This window comes from Myotis nattereri, assembly GCF_964212035.1.
Source record: "Myotis nattereri genome assembly, chromosome: 13".
In the NCBI taxonomy this organism is placed as follows: Eukaryota; Metazoa; Chordata; class Mammalia; order Chiroptera; family Vespertilionidae; genus Myotis; species Myotis nattereri.
This window is the reverse complement of record NC_138088.1, coordinates 41,018,869-41,041,388: the sequence shown is the minus strand read 5'-3', so window position 1 is coordinate 41,041,388 and position 22,520 is coordinate 41,018,869. Positions and strand designations below refer to the sequence as shown.

General features: G+C 52.3%; 1 protein-coding gene across 4 annotated transcripts in view; it reads left to right on the top strand.

The window, feature by feature from the left end:
• CRTAC1 (cartilage acidic protein 1) overlaps window positions 1-22,520 on the top strand; it is a 134,452-nt gene that overhangs the window by 75,229 nt on the left and 36,703 nt on the right. For all 4 annotated transcript variants that reach the window (XM_081105270.1, XM_081105271.1, XM_081105269.1 and 1 more), the window contains exons 3-4: window positions 5,290-5,486; window positions 18,654-18,790. In XM_081105270.1, coding sequence (XP_080961396.1) covers window positions 5,290-5,486; window positions 18,654-18,790 — 334 coding nt within the window. The remainder of the gene's footprint in view (window positions 1-5,289; window positions 5,487-18,653; window positions 18,791-22,520) is intronic.

The following is a 22,520-nucleotide window of genomic DNA, read 5'->3' as shown; positions in this document are numbered from 1 at the left end:
AGCGTGATTTATATATCTTTCAAATTTAAAAATTTTTTATTCAGGTATAATACTTAGCGCAGTATCGAACATATAGCAGGTACCCAATAATTATTACATCCTATTATCTGGTTTCTCTTTATGTAACTGTCTAAGATTATTTTTTCACATGGGTCAATGATTCTGAACAGAGAAAAGGTTGATTCTCTGTATCTATAACATTTTGTTATTCTCTCTCACTCTTATCCAGGACACCAGGTCTTGGCCTCCACTCTGTCAATATGTATATCTTTGGGGAACAATAAAAGTGGAGGGCAAACACCAATCAAGAGACTGTTGGCTCAGTCAGGCTTTTGCTCAGCCACCCAGTGGTGATCTGGTACCTTCTATAGGCTACTTCTCTTTCGTTCACTCTACAGGTATTTATTGAGCACTCATTATGCACTGGATAATGAGAAGATTGCAATGAACAAGGCAAACACAGACCCCGCCCTCATGAAGCTTATTGTTTACTGGAGAAATGGGCAATACCTAGGTAACCAAACAAGAGTGGGACAGTGGATACCCCGAGGGGAAGACTTTTCTGAGCTGCTTTTGATGGTGAGACCTAAAGAATGAGAAGAAGCCAGAGGGAAGTGAAGAGAGTGTCCTAGTCAGAGGGAGCAGTTCTCTGAGAGGCCAGGGCCTGGAGGAGGTCAGCGAAGCGGGCAACCAACCAAGCTGGGCTCCCAGTCCGGGCATGATAAGGGGTCTGGGTTCCATTCCAACATAATGGGGAGCCACCAAAGGGTTTAAGGCAGCAGAACGGCTGGCCCGATTTGTGTGTTAAAAAGATGACTGTGGCTATGGTATGGGGGGATTAGATTGATGGGGACAAGTGATGAAAGGAAGAAAGAAGCCTCTTTGGTGGCAGTGGGGGGGGGGGGCGGGGAAGAGAAAGTTTTGAAAGATTTTTTAAGAGGTGGAAATGGCAGGATTGGCTGATGAATTAGGTGTGAAGACAAGGGGGTGGGAAAACCAAGGCTGGCACCAGGTTTCTGGCGTCAGTGCCTGGGTGTCCATTGCAGGGCAGGGGGATGGGCGATCGATAGTTCCATCAGAGGTGACTGTGCGGGTGCAAGGAGAGATGTCAGGTAGGCAGTCAGATATATGAGTCTGAGCTTGGACTGGGGATTTGGGGAGGAGATATAAATTTGGGAGTTGTCAGTCTTGAGAACGAATATTATCCCCTAGTGAAAGGGGACAGAGGGGAGAAGAGGACCCAGGACCAAGCCTGGGGATTCCAACATCAAGAGGGCAGAGAGAGGAGGAAGAACCTACAAGGGGAAAAGGAGGGGGAGGCAGAGAGAGAGAGAAGGAAAACCAGAGGAGGGTGGCAAACTCAGGGGCAAGAGAGCAGTGTTTTAAGAGGGAAGCGGTGTGGTGGACACTGAGGGAGACCGGAAAGGGTGTCCTTGGATGTGGCCACACAAAAGCTCCCAATGACAGTAACAAGAGTGGCGTGGCTGGAATTGGGTGCGGGGGAGGATGTGGGGTGGGGTGGGGTAAATGGGTAGAGAGACAGTGGAGACAGCTTGTGACGACAACTCTGAGAACTTCAGTTATAAAGGGCAATAAAGAAATATACCCACAGAGGATGAGCGATGAGGGTGGGATGTTTTTGGAAGAGAAATACTAGATTGCGTTTGGAAACTCTCAAAATGAGCACTGGAGAGTTCTCGAGATTGTGCTTCGGTTGTTTCTGTAATAATGATGAGAACATACAACTGTGTAACTCTTCACAGTTTACCAAGTGTTGTCACACACTCTCATCCTTGCAGCTATCCTGTGAGTTATGTAGCCATAGATGTAGTAGAAGTAATGAGGAAGCTGAAGCTTGGAGAAATGAGTGTCAAGCTCAAGGTCAGCGCCAGAAAGTGGCAGGGCCAGAAGCCCACGCCCAGGCTGCTCTGGACCCAACCCCCAGGCCCCTCCCTGCCCATCGCAGCCCTGTCCCAGCAGACTGGCACCAACATTGGATGGCACTCACATAGCTGTGGGTTGTGCCCTGCTGGTGTCTCTCGAGCAGACTTTCCAGTTGCCTCCAAGCCCATCACTTCTGCCTGCTGGCCCAGCCTTGGAGATTATGAAGTCACATCTGCTTTTTGAGAACATGGACCCTGTCCCACTGCCTGACCCCATTTCACTGAACTTGTAGAGTTGCCCCACAACCTCTGGCAGGTGTCACAAGAAGAAGCATGAAATCTCACATACCGTACATCCAGCTCCCCCGGCCGATTGGTGTGGGAACTGACATCCCTTTTGTGACCCTCTGATTTCGTCCAAATCTCTTGTTTTGTGGAAGAGAAGCCCAGAACATGGGTTTCTGACCAGCCAAAGTCACAAAGCTAACCTCTGGCAGAGTCAAGACCTGCGAGAAACAAATGAAATCAAGGATGAGAAGTTCTTTGTAAATTGTAAAGTGCTGTAGAAATGTAGGGTTATCATCTCCAGTGTTTACATGACATCCTCAGGCATTGCTCACCATCACTACTCTGGGAGAGGCTGCCAGAAAAAAATTTTAAAATGCAGAGAACTGCCCGACCAACGTGGCTTAGTGGTTGAGCGTTGACCTATGAACCAGGAGGTCACGGTTCAATTCCTGATCAGGGCATATGCCCGGGTTGCGGGCTTGATCCCTAGTTGCAGGCTCAATCCCTAGTTGGGAGTGTGAGAGGCTGTTGATCAGTGATTCTCATCACTGATGTTTCTATCTCTCTCTACCTCCCCCTTCCTCTCTGAAAGCAATAAAAATATATGTGTTTTTTAAATGCAACCCTAGCTGGTTTGGCTCAGTGGATAGAGCATCAGCCTGCGGACTGAAGGGTTCTGGGTTTGATTCCGGTCAAGGGCACATACCAGGGTTGCAGGCTTGATCCCCAGTAGGGGGCATGCAGGAGGCAGCTGATCAATGATTCTCTGTCATCATTGATATTCCTCGGTGTCTGTCTGTCTGTCTCTCTCTCTCTCTCTCTCTTTCTCTCTCTCTCTCCCTGCCCCCCCTCCCTCTCCCTTCCTCTCTGAAATATATGTTTTAAATGCAGAGGACTAAGAGTGTTGGCATCATAGACAACATGGCAAGAACATGGGATTTGGACCCTGGAGACGGTTGGAGGCCCAGCACTGCCATGTATGAGCTGTGTAACCTCGGACAGCTCACTTTGCCTCTCTGACCTTCAGGGTTTTTTCTAGAAAAATGCCTTACCTACCTTCTTTCTGGGATTATGTGGGGTTCAGGTGAGACAATGCTTATGAAAGTGCTTTTAACGAGGCCCAGAACCCTAGGACTACGTGTCTTGTGAGGAGCAGTAGGGACGGTGGTACACAGAAGACCCAGAGGCTTGGAGGACTCGTGTTGAGCACCCAGAAGGCACTTCCTGTCCCTGGGGGCTGGAGCCAGCTGCTGACAGTGCTGGAACCCGTATACTCTCTCTCTTGCCTAGAAGTGTCCCCAGGTCATGCTGTGTCCTTAACACAGACCTCAGACAATCTTTGTCAAGACGTCTAATGTGCGACCTTCCATCACCCGGTGCTGACTCAGCCCCCGGTGAGCTCTGTCTCCCCTTTCACACACTGTGGGTGCCAGAAGGCTCCCGGCCAGTTGCTCAGCATCCCCCAAATTTCACTGCCTCTGCACTTGGTGATGAAGGAGAGGGCCAAGTTGGATCTGTTTCAAGGAAGCAAGAAGTGATTTCTCTCGAAGACCTTGGGGAGTTCTTCCCGCCCTCCACGTGTTCTCTGCCCCGGACCATCCAGCGGCTGGCCGCTGAACTCAGGATGCTCATGCCCGGGTTAGAACAAAGGCAGGAGACCAGGGCCTAGTGCATGGAGGCTGGCCAGCTTCCTTTGGAGAGCCTGGCAAGCTGGTTTTCCAGGAGCAGTAAGAGGCCTTCACACATTCATGGCTGTGCTGTCTGGGGGTGACCTTGGAGCATGCCACTTTCTCCAGATGGAAACGTGAGGGGAAGAAATCGACTATGGGGCCTCTAAACCCTTATGACTCAGCCGTGAGCTCTGAGGTCTCCCTCATTCAGTCATTCAACAAATATTTATTGAGCACCTCTGTGTGCCAGGCACTGTTGTAGGCCCTGGGGAACAAAACAGACAGAAAGCTCTGCCCTCGTGGAGCTGACATTCCAGTGGGATCAGACAGAGAAGGAACAGATGACCAAGAAGAGACAGATCGTCAGCTAGTGGTAACAGCCATGGGGGAAGAGCCGGGGGCAGAATAAGAAGAGCAGGGTGGAGGTGGTTGCAGGTTTCAGGAATGTGGGCAGGAGGGCCTCACTGAGAAGCAACAATTGAGCCAGGGCCTGAGGGAGGTGAAGGAAGGAGGCACCCATGTGGACGTCTGCAGGAAGAGCATCCTGGGCCGAGGGAGCAGCAAGAGCCAAGTCCCTGAGGCAAGACCATACCTGGGGGCTTGGGGCTGCGGGAGTGAAATGGAAGAGATGAGAACTGATGAGAACTTTAATCTTTTGGTTTTGGGTTTCATAGGAAAAGAAACCCAGAAGGTTCTGCTAATGACTTTAGATGTATTCATAATCTCCCGTCTGAGATGCGAATTTCATACATACTGTTTAAGCGCTGGGACTTCCGTCAGGAGAGAGTCATCCCGAACCTCACCCACAAAGCCTCTGCTCCTCCTTGGCTCAGTCACGCAGGGGCTCTTGGGATAGCAGAAAGGGTCCGAGTTCAAGTCCCAGCACCTGACACTTATTTGCTGTGTTACCTTGAGAAGGGCACTGAACTTCCCTGAGCCTTTGTTTCCCTGATGAAGCTCACCAGTTGCTTCATCTGTAAAATGGGTTAATTATACAGCCTTCCTCACCGCCCTCCCCTAATTGTTGTTAGATTTAAAAGAATGAGATCATAAGTGTGAAAGTGGCTTTGGCGTTGAAATGGGCAGGCTAAGTGTCCGGGAGGCTCTTGTTTTCTTCGGGATAGCCTGTGGTAAAAGGCTTGTCCCTGGTTTCCCCTCCCCTCCACTCCCCTGCTCCTTATATTGTGCTCCATGAAGGTGGAAAACAGGAAGAGGCCCGTGTGGGCCCAGTTGACTCTCGCTTTGCCGGGGCCCATATCTGATTCATGGACACTCACCAAACACCCAGGGACCCCCAGGGCAAGCTGCCCAGGGCTCCCCAGGAATTCTGTGGGGCTGAATTGCCCCACACTGACCTCTCTGGGAGGACTCTGAGCCCTTTGCTGGTCAGGTGGAGGCAGGTGGCCCAACCGCCCCTCCCCAATGTCCCCTTCCCGTCCCCCATCCAGGTACAACGGCCCCAATCTGGTTCTGAAGTACGACCGGGCCCAGAAGCGGCTGGTGAACATCGCAGTGGACAAGCGCAGCTCCCCCTACTATGCGCTGCGGGACCGGCAGGGCAACGCCATCGGCGTCACAGCCTGTGACATCGACGGGGATGGCCGTGAGGAGATCTACTTCCTCAACACCAATAATGCCTTCTCAGGTAAGGGTTTGGGGCCTCGGGCCTTTTCCTGCTTTCCACCTCCTTCCTCCCAGCACCAGCTGGGGGCAGGGCCTTGGGGACCCTGGCCCTCCTCAGGCTACTGTCACGGGCCCCCCGCCCCTAGACATAGTCCCCTGCTGCCTCCAGGACCTCGCTCTGTCCCAGCAGGAGAGCCCCTTTTCCTCTTGTGCATGAAGCTGGCCCTCATCTCCTGGCTGCTGGGCCTGGAGATGGAGGGCCTTGAGCAAAAGCCTGTCCTTACCTTCAGAGTTTGTCCTCTGGCCTCCCGGTAGGTAGGAGCAGCCTCCAGTCCTCTAGTCCCTCCCCCCTCCCTCCCCACTGCTCCGGCCAGGCTCAACCACACAGCACTCTCGCCCAGGTGGCCACCATAGCAACAAATGTTGCCCGTAATTGCCCTCCATGCTGTTTCAAGGGGGCCTTTCTAAAATGCTTTGAAATCCTTCAGTGGCCTCACAGCTTTCAGCACAGCTCATTTATTCACACCACAGATTCCTGCCAAGCACCTACTCCATGCCAGAGGTGCTGGGCAATGGGGGTGCAACTTTAAGGAAGACAGACCTTGAGCTCATGGAGCCTCTTCTAGCCCAGAGTGTCCATCCTAGTCACCTGGGGGTTTTGTGGAAATGCGAATTCTGACTCAGCAGCCGAGTGGGGCCCAAGATCCTGCACTGCTCACATACGCTTGGGCTATGATGCTGCTGACAGTCCAGGGACCACACTGAGTAGCAAGGTCCTAAGGAATGGAGGAAAGAAATTGATGCACAGAAGGCTAAATAATAGTAACAAAAATGGTAACAGGTAGTACGTAAATAGCAAGCAGGCCCTGATCTAAGCACTCTATCATAATTATCTCACTTAAGCCTCACAGTAGCTTGATGACGTTAGGTACTGGTGCATCTCACTTTATAGTTGAGGAAACTGAGGCACAAAGAGATCACATGACTTGCCCAAAGCCACACAACTTGTAAATACCAGGACTCAAACCTATGGGTCTGACTCCAGCTTTATCCTTTTAACCAAGACATTCTACAGTGGTTCTCAACCTTCCTAATGCTGGGACCCTTTAATACAGTTCCTCATGTTGTGGTGACCCCCAATTTCATTGTTACAAATTGAACATAATTAAAGCATAGTGATTAATCACAAAAACAATATATAATTATATATGTGTTTTTTGATGGTCTTAGGCGACCCCTGTGAAAGGGTCGTTTGACCCCCAAAGGGGTCGCGACCCACAGGTTGAGAACCGCTGCCCTAGGATGAAGTTTTCTCCTGTGGGGCCATCACATCTGCAGGGGAGTCCCAGGCCAGGGCGTCCTCCTGAAGGATGCAGGACCTCATGTCCCTGTGAGGCCCGCTCGGACGTGCACTGGATTCTTCCAGATGGCAGCAGGCTCTTGGTTTGGTCTGAATGATACCATATGGTTCATACCTGTGTATTCACGGTCCTAACCTCCTGGGGGCAGGTGATTGCCTGGCTGTGAGAACCACCTTCTCTTCCTCTCCCCAGCCCCATACTGGCTGTCCCCAGGCCCATCGTGTGGCCCCTGTTGGTTGTTGAGCCCAAGCCAGGGTCCAGACCCTAGTCTGTCTCTGATGTTGAGCCCTGCCACTTGCATGAATGGGAGGGGACGAGGTTGGAGATGAGGTTGGGGCTGGTGCCAGGGGCAGGGGCGGGCAGGGCTGGCTGGCTGACAGCCAGCCTTGTGCAGCCAAGAAACAATGAGCCACAGCCCCTCGTGGTGTTTTATGGGTTTTCATCTCATCTTGCCACCAAGTGAGGCCTGAGAGATAGTAATTATCCCTACACAAATATCGGGGCATGATTACCCAGCTGGATTTACTGCCCTCTCGCCAACCAAGCCAAGATTGGATTAGGGCACAATTAATTGATGGGCTGATCAACCCTTTAATGTGGGGCAATGTCAGGAGGGGGGCAGCAGCAAGGGACGGCTGAGGAGAGGGTGAGTCTGCAGGAAGATGCTGGAGGGCAGGGAAACAGAAACAAGAACTGTGGGAGGAGTGTTCAACAGGGGTGTGCAGGCAGGACGCCAGAGGAAGGGCAGGCTCTCCTCCCCGCTCACTGAGCACAGCACCTGGGAGGGGACCCGTCAGATGTCTCTCAAGCAGCAGCCCCTCCCACTCTCTTAGTCTCCCGTTGTGACTCCTAGAGCAGTGGTGCAAGGCCAAGGCTGTGCATTAGAATCCCCTGGGGAGCTTTTATCACTCCCAGTGCCCAGTGTGTGCCCCGGTCCAGCCCAATCCAAACCTCTGGGGACGGGACTCAGTTATCAGATTTCCATGTGTATTGGAGAAAGGGGGGCCACTATCCCAGAATCACCTTAGTTCCATGCTCAGCCTAACCGTAGCCCCTTTCATTCACTAATGCGTTCATTCATTGGACAGATATTTATTAAGCACCTACTGTGTGCTAGGCACTATTCTAGACACTAAGAATGCCCCCAGTGAATGAAACAGAAAGATCCTGCCCTTATGAATTTTACACTCTTTCCCCAACATGACCTTATATTTCTCTAGGTACCTGACAACCCTCGCCCAGCCCCTTGGACTCTAAGCTCCTTGAGGGCAAAAATCCCTGTCTTGGTCATTTTGTGCATCCCTCTAGCCCAGCCAGACCTTGAGCATCCTAACAGCACAATTAAAACTTGGTAAGTGAATCTGGGAAGAACAGACCAGACACAAGCCATTAGGCCTGAGAGAAGGTTTTGCCAACAGAGGGCAAAATAGAGGAGACAGGCAAAATGGAGTCCTCCCTCCCTCCCCCCGAAGGTCCTGGGCTTCCTGGGTTTGAGGGCACAAGTGTTCCTCAGAGAGGCTGGGGCTGGGCCCCCAGGGCTGGGGTGAGGAAGATGGTGCCCCGCAGCCTCAGCTTCAGGCGTGCACCTCCCCGTGACCTTCTGTGGGTTTGAGGGATGTCTGTGGGTTTGAGTTAATTTTTCAGTTGAGTGATTCAATTGATTCATCGACAGTGGGCGGGGTGTGGACTCCGGACATTTGTGCTGTGTCAGCACTTCCCAGGGTCCAGCTGGCATGACACTCAGACATTGCCACCCTACCCACCGCGGTAACCTGAGATCCTCTCCAGGAGCTTCCAGCCAGCCCCTGCCTGCCCAGGGCATATGACTGGGGGCTCCTTTAGCCTGTGGCAGAGCATCAGAAGGACCTGTGGCAGGACAGTCCCTGTCCTCTTGCTCAGCCAGCCTTTGGAATGTCAGCACTGGAGTGCCCAGAAGAGGGTTGAGACCTGTATCCTAGCAGTGCTGTGAGGGGGTCAGTTTGCACAACCTGGGATCTTCCTTTATTTACTGGGTACCTTGGACAGGATATTTGAGTCTGAGTGGTAAAGGTCTGATTTTAAGGTGAAAATCATAGTCTCAAAATGATTCTCTGTCTCAAACCCTTCATCTGTAGAACAGGAAAAATCATATCAATTTCATAAGCTCTTATATGTGGTTTGGGGGACAAGAAGAGATAAACCAAAGCACTTACTTATATACTTACTAGAGTCCTGGTGCACAAAATTTGTGCATGGGTAGGGTCCCTAGGCCTGGCTGGCAATCTGGGCCAATTGGGGCCTTCTGGCTGCTGGCCAGGACCTTCCTTCGTTCCGCGCCGCCCCCTGGTGGTCAGCACATGTCATAGCGAGCGATCAAACTCCCAGTCTCCCTGTCAAACTCCCAAGGGAACACTTTGCATATTAGCCTTTTATATAGATACTAGAAGCCTGTTGCACGAAGATTCGTGCAATAGGCCTTCCTTCCCCTGGCTGCCGGCACCGGTTTTCCTCTGGTACCCAGGACCCAGGCCTTTGGTCCGGCCGCAGCGGAGAAGCCAAGCCTCTTCAGTCTACAGTCTTCACTCCATCTGGAGCCTTCAGTCTTCGCTCCACGCCTGTGTATGCAAATTAACTGTCATCTTTGTTGGGTTAATTTGCATACTCATCTGATTGGCTGGTGGGCATAGCAGAGTGACACCAATTTGCATGTTTCTCTTTTATTAGTGTAGCTGTATAGCCCATGGACACAGGCAATAGCATGGTGAAGACCTGGCAGGGGTGAATAGGGCCTGGGAGGACAGGGGTAAAGGGCATCAATGGGAGACATCTGTAATACTGTGAACGATAAGAAATATACATTAAAATTGTTTTTCATAAGCTCAACTACAATGGCTCCATAGACTCTCTCCAAAGTCTTGATCATTGCCTACAAAACCCCTCCTGACGTGAGCCAGGTTGCCTTTCTGACCTTGTTTCCTCCACTCTTCCTTTCACTCATTGCAATCCCACCTGAGGCTTTTGGGCATGCTGTTCCCTTTACTTGCTTTTCCCACCACTGTTCTCAGGGCTCATGCCTTCCCTTCACTCAGGCCCCTCCTCAGATGGACACCTTAAAATCATACCTTTACCACTCCGTATACCCTTCACTTGCTTTATTTCTCTTCATAGCCCTTCCCATTGTCTGAAAGCATGTGATGCATTTGTTTGTGGTTCACCGCTGCTTCTCTTCTGCTCAACTCCATGGATATGGAAACGTTGTCGTGTTTACAGCTGTATCTCCAAGACCAACGTTCTTATGTCACTTAGTAAATATTAAATACATCTATTTGAATGAACAAATGAGATAATGAAGGAAAAGCACTTATAGTGTCTAGGACTGAAGAAGTGCTCTCCAAGCAATGGTTGTTATGACCCTGTGGCATGAAGAAAGCCAGAGCCTCCAGCAGTGCCGTGGGCAGAGGTTCCATAGGCCTCCCTCCTGGCCCTTGAGAAAGAGAGACTCCAGGAGCAGAAAGAGAAAAGGACCATAGTGTAAACAACAGGCCACCCAGATGATGGGTCCAGATGGGATGAGTCAAGGGTTAAGACTTGGAGAGTGGGTGAGAGGGAGGGAACAGAGAGAGGTTGACTACAATCCCAGGAAGACCAGGGCCCAAAAACCAGCTACGGCTAAACTGATCTGGAAAAACACAAGCCAGTCTGTTGCAGGCAACACTAACTTGGTGAAAACCACGCAGAAGAGCGTGCAGGACAGAGGGGGAGAAAAGGCTGGTCCCAGCACCTCCTTCCACATCCAGGAACCCAGGACCTCCTACAGTGCCCGGTCAGAGCCCATCCCCCAGGAGTCCTGCGCTGGCCACCAGCTGCTGCCCTGCACGGCCCTGAGCTCGCCTCCTTATGTGATCTGGGGGTTACAGGAGTGTGGGTCCTGGATGAGTCGGCATGAGCTGTGAGCCCCACCACTTGTCATTTCGTTGAGGAGAATGGCCCCTGACAATCTGCTCTCTTCAATCTACACCTCCCTCCCTCCTTTTCTACACAAATAGTAGATGCTCTTCTCAGCGCTGCCCCTCATTTTTTTTTTCATTTAGCAATAAATTTTGGCTATTATTTCATGGCAGCACACAAAGAGATGTCTCATTTTTTGTGGCTGTAGAGTACTCCATGGTATAGATTTGCCACTCGTTGAAGGGGTCCTTTATTGATGAACACTTAGATTCTTTGCAGTCTTTTGCCCTTACTAACAGTGCCACCAAATCAATAAGTTTGTATAACGTGCCATTTTCCACAATTGCAGGTGTTTCTCTGTAAGTTTGTAGAAATGAAATTGCTACATCAAAGGCATATCCGTGTGCAGTTTTGATAGTCATTGCCAAATTGTGCTTCAAAGGGACATTCCTAATTACATCCCATCAGCCCTGATGCAAGTGAGCATTTCCCCACATTCTCACCAACACAGTGTGTCATCGTTTTTAAAAATATTTGCCAATCTGATAGCAAATATTGGTACCTATGTGTAGTTTTAATTTTCATCTTTCTTAAAATGAATGAGGCTGAACATGTTTTTATACAGTGGAATCTCTTGTCTGCTCATAGCCTTTGCCCATTTTTTTCTTATTGATTTGTAACACTTCTTTATAAATTAGGAAAATTCGCTCTCTGACTGCAATACAAGTTGCAAATAGTTCCCCCTTGTTTGTCATTTTTCTTTTGTCTTCGCTCATGGTGGGTTTTGCAATGCGGAAAATTTTTATTTTTATGGACTTGGATTTATCACCCTTTTCTGTGATGGCTTCTGCGCTCTGTGTTATACTTAGGCCTTCAGCAGGGCTTTTGTAACCTCTCAGAGAGGAGGCGTCAGTCACAGTGCCAGAGAGAAGAAAGGGAGTTGGGGGCGGGACGCACTTCCAGCCTCCTCTGCCTACACAGCAGACACGCCATCTGCTCCTGAGAGCGAGCACACCCACTGTCCGGGGCTCCGTCACCTGGACCCAGGTCCAGCTGCATCCAGGTACCTACCTCTTGCTACTCGGAGGGTGTTCCGAGCAGCACTGGCAACAGCTGGAAGCTCATATGTACGCAGAATCTCAGGCCCCACCCCAGACCCACTGAACCCGAATCTGCACTTTAACCAGATGTCCAGGACTTCCCGTGCCTGGCAAAGCCTCGGATACACAGCCCTGTGCCTCTGCCCTCTTTCCCCAGGATCCTCTAGGTTCCAGGGTCCCCTGTCCCCCCAGTGATGTTTCCCTTAAATGCACAATCTTGATTTCCAGCTCACCCAGTATGGCCCACTGGGGGAGATAGCTCCCTGCCCCACCCCCACCCCTACTGTGCCTCATTCACACGCCCCACCCCCTCCCCGTATGCAGCAAGAATGGGTGAGGCTGTCAAAGCAGCACCGTAAGAGCATGGGGCCCCAGAGGACATTTCCTCCGTCATAACACAGACCTAGGATCCTAGGAAACGGAGGACTTCCCTCCACCAGCGCCCCCCACCCCAGGTCTTTAATATGGGGGGAGGGGAGCAAAGGGGCACCTGGCAGTCAGACCACGATTTGAAGTTCAGCATTGCCACTTGACAGCTGTGCAGCCTTAGGCAAACGGTTTTACCCTCTGAGCCGCGATTCCTCTCTGGAAAATGAAGGGTCTATCTTCCTGATACGACAGTGGAGAGGGCTAAATAAGCTAATGTGAGCGAAGCACCTGCAGGGGTTGGTCAGATTTGCCTCCTCATCCTGGGGTGGAAGACAGGGCTCAGAAATTACATCGGCGGGGGTGGAGTGGGGTGGGGGGGCGGGGGGGCGGGTGTGCTCAGGCCAGGGAAGGCTGGGTTCATTCTTTTTAAAACTGTTCTTTACCTGAATTCATTCTTCCCCAGAGCCATCACTGCTTGCTGGCTTTTCACTGACTACGTCATGTAAAGCATTTTACACTTAATGTCACAGTGGCCTCCTGGGGTTAACTCATGAGGACCTTCAGTGGTCATGCCCTGTAATTCCCTCAATGATGATGTTGATGGCGGTGGTAAGAGAATGAAGAAGGTAATGATTGTGAGGATAAGGATGCTGATGATTATAATAGTATTGTTGTTATTTATTGAACTTATCATGTGCCAGGTATCGCTCTAAATATTTCACTTACATGATCTAATTTAATCCTCACAACAACCTGATGAGTAGGTGGCCATTCTCATTATCCCATGCTACCAAGAAGAGAAATACAAGTTCACGAATTGCCCAAGGTCGACCTAGGCTACCTCCCTAGCCCTACTGTTGGGCAGTAAGCCCTTGGCCTTAGGAACCAGGTTGGAGCTGAGCCTCTGCCCTGCCACACACATTCCCTCACCGATACCACGCCATGAGTCAGGACATCTCCCTGAGCTTGGGCAGCCTCGGGGGAGGAGGCACTCAGACCAATGATCCTTAGAGCCTTTTATGGCCCAAACGTGCTCTCCCAGTAGCTCCAAGTTGCCCTCTGGGGGCAGAGCTGGGTGTGGAGGGGAGAAAGGGGTGGTGAATTGAGTGCCATTTGCTTGATTGACACCACTGCCCTCGGTGCAGAACCTCCTTTTCCACGTTTGATGCCTCCTCCATGTCTGCCCCTTCTTCTTCCTCCTACACTCAATTGCAGCTGCTCCCTGGGACTCAGTCTGTGGCTCTGGTCTTTGCCTTCTGCCCCAGCTCCAGCCTCGCCGCTCTGCACGCTGCCATCCCTCTTGGCCGGTGACCTCTTCACCATGCCTTCCACAGCCACCCTGTGACCACCTAAAATGCAAACTGTCTGAAGGCAAGCTCCCGCCACCCCAGCTGGCCCCATGCCCCTGCTCTGTCCCTGCCACCACATGGCGGACCACTCCCCTGCTCTGACCCACCACACCCCGCTCTGCCCTCCCTGCTCCCGGCACTGCTTCCACTCCCACTGTCAGCACCCCAGATCAAGCATGAGCTACTACAAGAGTGGCCACCCATTTCATTTGCTCTCTGGCTTGCCCACCACTCACTCCACTGCAGGGTAATCTTCTGGAAACACTGTCTTCCCCAGATCAGGAACCACCAACGACCCCTCCGCCCTCAGCACTAGAAGTAGGGGGTCTCGTTGCCCTGCCATGCTTCCTCCTCCACCTGCACAAACCCTCCTCTCTAGGCGAACCCGGTGCCCCTCTGTGCCTTTGTCTATGCTACCTGCCTGCCCAATGCACCACCTCCTCCTCTGCCAGGCTAAGCCATATGGTGCAAGGCTCAGAAGCATAGGCTTTGGAGTCAGTCCTGGGTTTGAATCTCTGTCTCAACCATTTACTAGCTCTGTGGCCTTGGGCATTAACCTCTCTGCCCCTCCATTTTCCACCTGTAAAATGGAGTAACTATCTCTCAGGGTGGCCACAGGATTAGTCAAGGTGATGGTTGTAAAAAAGGAATGTTTCCTAAAAGCCTGGCTACACTGAGTGCTCCATAAACCAGAGTCACTGCTGTTGTTACTCTGGCCCTTCAAGTCCCCGTTCAGGTGCCTCCTCCATCATGAAGCCCTCCCTGATCACTGTAGCCTATTCCATCCTGATTTCCCCACGATTCCAGGATGTGCTGTCCTGCCCTGCCCTGAGGGGTTCTGCTAGCTGTGGAATCTTAGGCAAGTCCCGTGTGGTCTCTTGTGCCTCAGGTTCTTCATCTGTAAAATGGGCATGAAAATAGTACCCATCTTGTGGGTTGTGTTAGGGTTGAGTGAAGGTTAATATGTGACATGCCTGGCATATAGACATGCGTGTAGTAGACATGTTAGGTAGTAGTAGTTTTACTACGATCGCATGGCACCTCCTCTACCTGTCTGTCCCTTGTGCTGTCAAATGGACCATCAGTGCCCTGGGTCACGGGCAGAGACTCCTACTTTCCTGGGGCCTCTCAGAGCAGCCCGCACTCAGCAGAGCCTGGTGGGCACCTGAGCCTCACCCACTGGACTCTGGGACCTTCAAGGCTCCTTTAATGCCAGGATGCCAAAGTCAGGGGGGAAATGGAAGTCCCCAGAGGTGCCTCTCACAAGGGCGTGACCTCCAGAGCCTCCTGCCCTGCCCTTGAATACCTTCCCGTTTCTCTCAGTCCCCTGCCCTCTCAGCATCTCCCCCAGGGACTCAGGAGAGCCCCTCTCTTCTGCAGCTAGCAGCCTGTCCTCTCCCGAGCAGCTGCCCCCCACCCCGACTCAGTGAGGGACCCAGGGCAGAGTGCAGCTACAAGGAGCCAGAGGCAGGATTAGGTGCTGACATGGGCCGGGGGGCCAGTGCGGGGTGTTTATTGCCAGTGCCATCGACCCGCACAGCTCGCTGTTTATCTGTCTTCCTGACATACCTAATTACCCAGGTTGCAGCTGCCAGAGCGTTTGCTCTTCCTAAATCACGGGCTCCCGTCCCTCCCGTTGCCCAGGCCTCGGGCCTCTGCCTGCAGAAGGGCTGCCATTGATTTTGCCGTTCCCATTTATGATCTACAAGGCTCCGCATCGCTGCTGCACATTTTACCTTAATTAGTTTATTCTTCTGGGCGTCCTCGGTCAGCCCGGAAGCCGGGAGGCTGGAACGGAGGAAGAGGCTAGCGGCACTGGACGCCCTACCCCTCTGGCCAGACAGCGACCCCGTAGGGCAGCAGTTTGCTAAGAACAGCCCTAGTTCCGCAGGACGCTGATAGGCGAGCTGCACAAAGGGGTTCCGTGACCAAGCTCGTTTGGGAAAGGCTGGATTCCATAAAATGATGCAGGTCATTTATGGCAGGACCTTTCAAAGTTTCAATAGACTCATGTTCATTGTGAGGTCTCCAAGAGGGGGATGGAAGGTATGGTCTTCGCCGCACTCCGATGATCACGAGGTCTTTTCTCCAGGCAGCTCACAGAAAACAGGGTTCCACAAAGCACACTTTGGGAAATGTTGTCTTGGGAGTGATAAGGCAAGCAGAGGGGGGTAGAGCCACCCCGGGCCCGTTTTCCCCTCTCGTCTCGCTGAGGCAGGAGCTCAGCCACTGAGCAGTTTCTCCCACGGAACGCAGAGGTGCCCATCAGAGCCATGCAGAGCCCTGGCTGCCGGCAGCTGCTCTCTCACCTGGCCCAGGCTGTGGTCAAACTCAACCTCAGTGTTTCAGGGGGACTGGACTAGCCGGAGGACAGTCTATAGGGGCCCTGGTTTGACAGAGAAGGGCAAGGGTCACTGACTGTTGGGGGAGGCTGGCGAGCAGCGGCCTGCAGGGCCATTAGAGGCCCCCCAGGCGCCAGGAAGCGATGACAAGGCTGCCACTGCCTCCGGTACAGCAGCCGCGAGGATGGAAGTCTGGGTCCACAGTCCCTGTCCGCAGTCCTGAAATCCAAAACGCTCTGAAAGCCTCAAGTGCTTTTTTTAAATTTGCTGGAAAAAGAGTGGATAGCAAAACCTGTCCTGAACTGATGTGAGCTATTTATGGCTTTATTTATCCCGCTTCATGTAAATATTCATATATTTCACTGCAAAAATATTAATGTGTTTAATTATGGGGTGCCACCCCGGTCCCTGCTGGGCGTGTTATGTAATAAACGGTGTGTGCACTGTTACATTTCTAAACCAGGAAGGAAAAATCTAAATTTCTAAATGCCTTGGACCCCCAGGGATTACGACGAGGGGCTGTGAACCTGGGGGTGCAGGGCTTCTGGTGAGCAATTGGGGGTGCCGGACCTGGGCCAGACTTCAGTGCGATTTCTCCTGTAATTCCCACAGCAGCGCTGTGAGGGAGGGTGCGCAGCTGTCACCCCCGACTCTCACAGAGGAAACCAAGGCTGGGAGAAAAGAAAGGACCGGCCAGGCCCCTGGGCTCCCCAGTCAGAGTTGCACCTGTGCTTCTGTCAGGACTCGGCTCCGCGGTTGCCCCAGGAGCATCCCGCCCCACCCACAGCAGCTCTGCACAGAGCCCGCTGCAGCTCCCAGCCCAGGCCTCCACCTGAACAAACACCTGCCGGTCTCCCAGGCCTGCTTCACGAAGGGCCTTCCCTCCCAGGTATCTGGAGAGCATCCCTGAGACCAACTGCAGACCCCGCAGCCTGTGCACCAGCCTCCATGGGCTCCTGAGGTGTTAGGCCACTCAGAGAGCAAACCGTATTGTCCTCTCCAATCCTTTATACACCGCCCTCACCCACACACACTCACACTCACTTTCGCACACCCACTCATTGGCACACTCACACTCCCTTCACATGCACTCACTCTTATTCTCTCACTCCTCAACTTCACACGTTCACTCTCCCACTCTCCCTTGCTTACTCTCACATACTCATTCTCATTCATTCATTCCCACTCTGACTCTCACAAACCCCTGCAGTGCAGACCTTATGTCCCTAAAGCACCTTAAGAACACCTCATCTATGAAATTGGAATCATTATTTCTGGCTAATACATACCACTTTGGGGGGGGGAGGGGTGCTGGGCCAAACCTTTAATGTGCATCATCACATTTATTCCTCATGGTAAACTTGAATGCAGTTTGTTTGTTTTAAATATATTTTTTATTGATTTCGGAGAGGGAGAGGGAGAGAGAGAAACATCAATGATGAGAAGGATCATTGATTGGCTGCCTCCTGCACACATATGCCCTTGACCGGAATCAAACCTGGGACCCATCAATCCGCAGGCTGACGCTCTATCCACTGAGCCAAACCAGCGAGGGCTTGAATGCAGTTTTTGTCATCCCCATTTACAAATAAGAAACCTGAGGCTCAGAGACGCTAAGCACCTTCCTCAAAGTCAACAACTGAAACCTAGAAGTACAATCTGGATGGAGCTGAGACTGAGCCTTGGGCTGGTTCATTCTAGACCCTGAGGTCTTAACCACTGTACCACACTTCTCCCTTTACACTAAGCCCATTGCCTCTCCCCCGAGGCAGCCAGAGAGTCAAGTCCAGGAGCTCTGTCCCCAAGCCCACTCTTCCCCAAGCTCACCTTCCCGATTCCTTTAGCTGCTCCTCTCCTGTGTTTCCAGTGCGAGTCCTTAAGGGTAGAATATGATCCCTCCTAAAACATGGATGCTCTGGGTCTCACATTTGCAAGAAATGAACGAAGGGTGAGGGCAGAGGGGAGAGCTCTGCTTTCATGGTCTCAGAAGGACTTGAGCTCCCACCACCGGAAGTTCCTCCCCATGTCCCCAGGAGGAGCTGCAGGAGGCCACGGACCTCCTGCAGTTACATATGGCATATTGTGTGGTGCACACTCCCTGAGCTCAGGGGCCTTAGCTTCCCTCCAGCTCTCGAGGGGATCATATCCCCTAGGACTCCCCGGTCCTGGGAGCAGGGGCCTCCCAGGGCTGCCCGAGTGCTAACCCTACTGCCACCTGGTTCCCTGAGGGTGGAGGTGACAGACCTGTCGGAGATAAACTTCCAGTCCCTTCCTTGATCAGAACTTGGAGACACACCCGGTTTCTTCTGAGACCCCAATCAGGTCCTGCAACCCAGCAGAGAATGTAGGTAGGGGACAGCTCCTGGAGAAAGAGCCATTCTGGGTTGAGTTTGGGTCCTGAAATAGTGGCAATCCCGGGTCTCCCTGAGGATGATGTAGGAGCATGTGCAGACAGTGGCATCCCAATCTCGAGGCTCATCTCAGACACATAGTAGCAGTAACGTCACTTCCATAGTTTCTGAGGCCGGGCTGGCCACTGTGATAGGCCTCAGAGTCTCTGCTCTCAACTGAAAATACCTGAGTGCCCCCAAACACAGGAGTCTTCCCTGCCTGAGTGAGCACTGCAGGAGTGTTCACCTTGAGCAGATGACCCATCCACCAGAGGCCCCAACCCCTGTGGCAGGTACTCCGAGACATATCTGGGCCCTGGCCCACCAGCCTCCCTTTCCTCCTCTCTCCAGGGGTGGCCACGTACACAGACAAGTTATTCAAGTTCCGCAATAGCAGGTGGGAAGACATCCTGAGCGACGAGGTCAACGTGGCCCGCGGCGTGGCCAGCCTCTTTGCCGGGCGCTCTGTGGCCTGCGTGGACAGGACGGTGAGTTCAGGGGTGCATGGAGGACCTGGGCGGGGGGCGGGGAGGAGGGGACACAGCAATGTGAGAGCTGGAGGGGAGCCAATAGGCAGATGTCCCCAAACAGAGTGTGGCTCTCAAAAGCAGAACCAAAGCCTGGGCCATCTCAGCGCTCCCAGTGTCTTGCACGTAGTAGGTGCTATAGAGTAACAACCAAGACTTGCAGGATGAGTTACAATATACTTTCACAGCCTTTCTCCCATGAGGCCCTCCCAGCAACCAGTGAGGCAACTGGCTAGGTGCTGTCATCCGCTGGACAGTGTCACCGAGGCCCAGCTTAGGGCAGTGACTGGCCTGAGGACCCCAAATGGATTGGTGGTGTGGCCAGGACCTGAATTGCAATCTTCTAGCTGTAAACCTTGTGCACTTATTCATTCATTCAACTAACATTTGTTAAGTTCCTACTGTGTGCCAAGCATTGAGTCATAGGGCCCCCAGTAAATATTGATCCAACAAATGAAAGCATGACAAAGGGGCTCACAGGTGGGTGAGTGGGAGGCTGCCACAGTGCACAAGTACCTCCGTTAATCAATATCTCTATCAATACTTTTCTGCCCTGCTGGTCCACCCTACAAGAAGGACGGGAAGAAAGGCCAAGTGGGGAGCAGGAGGAGCAGCTGCAGCCATCTGCCCTGGGGGACCTCCTCCCCCCCCCCCACTGGGCATGCATCCCAGCAGCCCCAGCCAGAGCTGGAGGCATCCTGTGGAGGTGATTTATCCCTTGTGTCACCTGCTCCCCTGCCGCCCCCTCCTTGACTTTACAAAACAGTCCTCACTAAATCAGGGACCCAGCTGTTGCCCAGCTTCCACAGGGCGGGGCAGGGGCAAGGGGGCTGGCTCATTTCAGGAATGAGATGGCACAGAGGGGATTGGGGATTCAGCGTGAACCTTCACAGCAGGGGCTCCAGGACCTGGGAGAAGACAGGTGCCAGGTATAAATATTTATTTCTTAACAAGCTGGTGCTGAGAAGAGGAGCCAAGCTGGGCTGTGAAGCCACATTTAGCCCTGACCTGAATCTGTGCCACCTGGACTCCTGCCTGGTGGGAGGGAAGGGGAGGCGGCTCTGTGAGCGGCCCCAGGGAGTGGGGAGGGTCGTAGAAGTGCCAGGCCGGCTGCTGCTGGGGACCTGGACTCAGTGTCCTGCTGGCTTCCTGTCTGGGTCTTTCAGGAACAAGATTTTCCACACTCTGCTAAGGTGGGAACCTTCTCAGAGCTGGTGGGAGGGCCTGAAGGTTAATCACAAAGAGATGCACTCTCTGTCCTAACAAGGTCATCTGCACACCCACACGTTTAACCACAGGACAAAGGCACCGTGCAAAATGCAAAATGCAAAAAAAAAAAAAAAAAAAAGCATGGGCCCGCAGCACAGTAGGCGGGCACCTGGCTGCTCACTCAGTCCCTGCCCAGCCCAAGCCTCAGCCCATCTGCCGCCAGCAGAGGGGTTGCTTTCTGAGTCCACCACCACCTCGCAGTCCCTGGGGCCTGAGACCTGTGGAAGCGGGGAAGAGGGAGAGGTCAGTGCCAGCCTGGAAGTTGAGAGATAGGAATGCAGCAAGATGTAGGAAAATTCGAGAGCAATCATGACAATAATAGCGATCATTTATTAAACTAAAAACATGCCCAGCCCTGTGCTAAGTGGTTTATAAGCATCATCTTATTAAATCCATATACTAAGTCTACGAGGTAGATACTCTCAGCATCCCCATTTTACAGATAGGGAAACTGACCCTTGGGACAATTAAGCAACTTGACCTTGGTCACATAGTGAGTGGCAGGCAAAGCCAAGAATTGAGTCCTGCCCGCCTGAAAGTGAATCAAATACCCTTTCACTCCTCAGCTACCCTGCCTCTGAGTGAACCAGTATCCGGCACACATTTCCAACCACGACTCCTATTATGGCATTCGCCCTGCGCCTTCCTCAGCCCCCAGGCCCTATCTAGGGCCTTTTAGTCTACCTGGTCAGTGTTGTTCAGAGTGTGGTCCCCAACCAGCTGAATCAGCACTGTTAGACACGCAAGTCCTCAGGCCCCAACCCAGTCCACCCTCCAGCCCTACAGCATCAGAAATCCTGGGGGGAGGGCCCAGCCATCTGGGTTTCACCGAACTCTGCAGGTGAATATGATGCAGGCTCAAGTTGGAGGACCATCTCGCCAGATAAATGCCTCAACCCTCCCATCTGCTGTTCCCTCCCTCTCCCCTTCCAGCCCCCACTTGTTCTCAGTCCCAAACCTGGAACACCGCCTGCCCTTCATCTTCAGCTGCCTCGTCACTCACCCACCTTTCTGGATCCAACTCAAAGCCAATCTCTTACAAGAAGCGTTCCCTGATCGATAATGATTATGCCGCATGTTTATATAGCATTTTTATCTTTCAAAGACCTTTCACATACATTGCCTCATTTTATCTTCTCAACAACCCTGCCAGGAAGCAGGGAGAATATGATCCCCATTTAACGGGTGAGGAGATGCAGTTGAAGGGGGTGAGGAATCTGCCCCAGGACCAGGAGCCAGTTAGGGGGAGAGCCTGGACTAGGGCCCAGGCTAATAGGTCTGGACCAGCGGTTCTCCAAATGTGGTTCCTGGACCAGTAGCATCAGCTTCACCTGGGAACCTGTTAGAAATGCAAATTCTCGGAGCCCACTCTGGGTATCCTGAGTCGGAACCTCTTGGGACGGAGCCCTACATCCACATTGGAACAAGCCCTCCACGTGCCAGGCTAACTGGTGGGGCCTCCTGTCCTAGCCCCAAAGCTCTAGAAACATCTTCCTTTTCCTGGAATGACCTCCATCTCAGCTTCCCCAAAATGGCTGTGGTCAAGTTCACACGTGAATTTCTGCCGTCTCCTATGGCTGTCACGCACCTATGTTTGCCAGCTTAGTGTCCCCCGAATACATTGAAGTCAGGAAGTAGGTATAAGTGAATTTTATAAATATCCTAATTTCTAGCAGAGTGCATCTCAATTTACTTAGGCTTTAATTGCACATTTCTGCATGAAATTGCTAACAGCTGGTAGGGTCAGGAGCCGTGACAGTGATGGTGACTTTCCCCTTTGGCCCCATTCATTCACTGTGTACCCAGTCATTCCACCCACGTATGCCAAGCTCCTGTGATGGGCAAGAACCTTTCCCAGTTCTCCCCTAACCATGAAGCCATGTTGTAAAGCCGTGCATTTCAAACTTCCGTGCGCATAGGATCGCCTGGGGGTCTCGTGAAATGCAGGTTCTGTTTCAGCAGATCTGGGTGGGGCCTGAGAGTTCTAACATGGGGGTGGAATCAGATGACACCAATGCTGCTGTTCCAGGGACCCCTTTGAGTAAAGAGGTTTGTAAAGCATCGATTCCCAGGTAGCAGGAGAGAGACCCAGAAAACCAAAAACGAAAGGGTGTCCAAGGCCCTAGGGAGCAGCACCGCCACCTCCTCCAGCGCTGTCCCCTGGCATGCCCTGCCTCGCGTTTTACATTCCAGCACCACTCAGCCAACTGCTGTGGTTTCCCTGCATACATCATTCTCTGTCTCGTCTCTGCCTGGAAGGTTCTTTCCCCTCTACTTCACCTGGCTGATGCTCTTCTTAGAAAACCTTTTCTGAATTTCCAATGACTAGGTGCCCTTCCTCTGGGGTCGGAGCCCCTCTTCTGTTACCCAGGAAATCTTGTACACACTTTCTCAATCATATACATATGATGATGCCTACGGT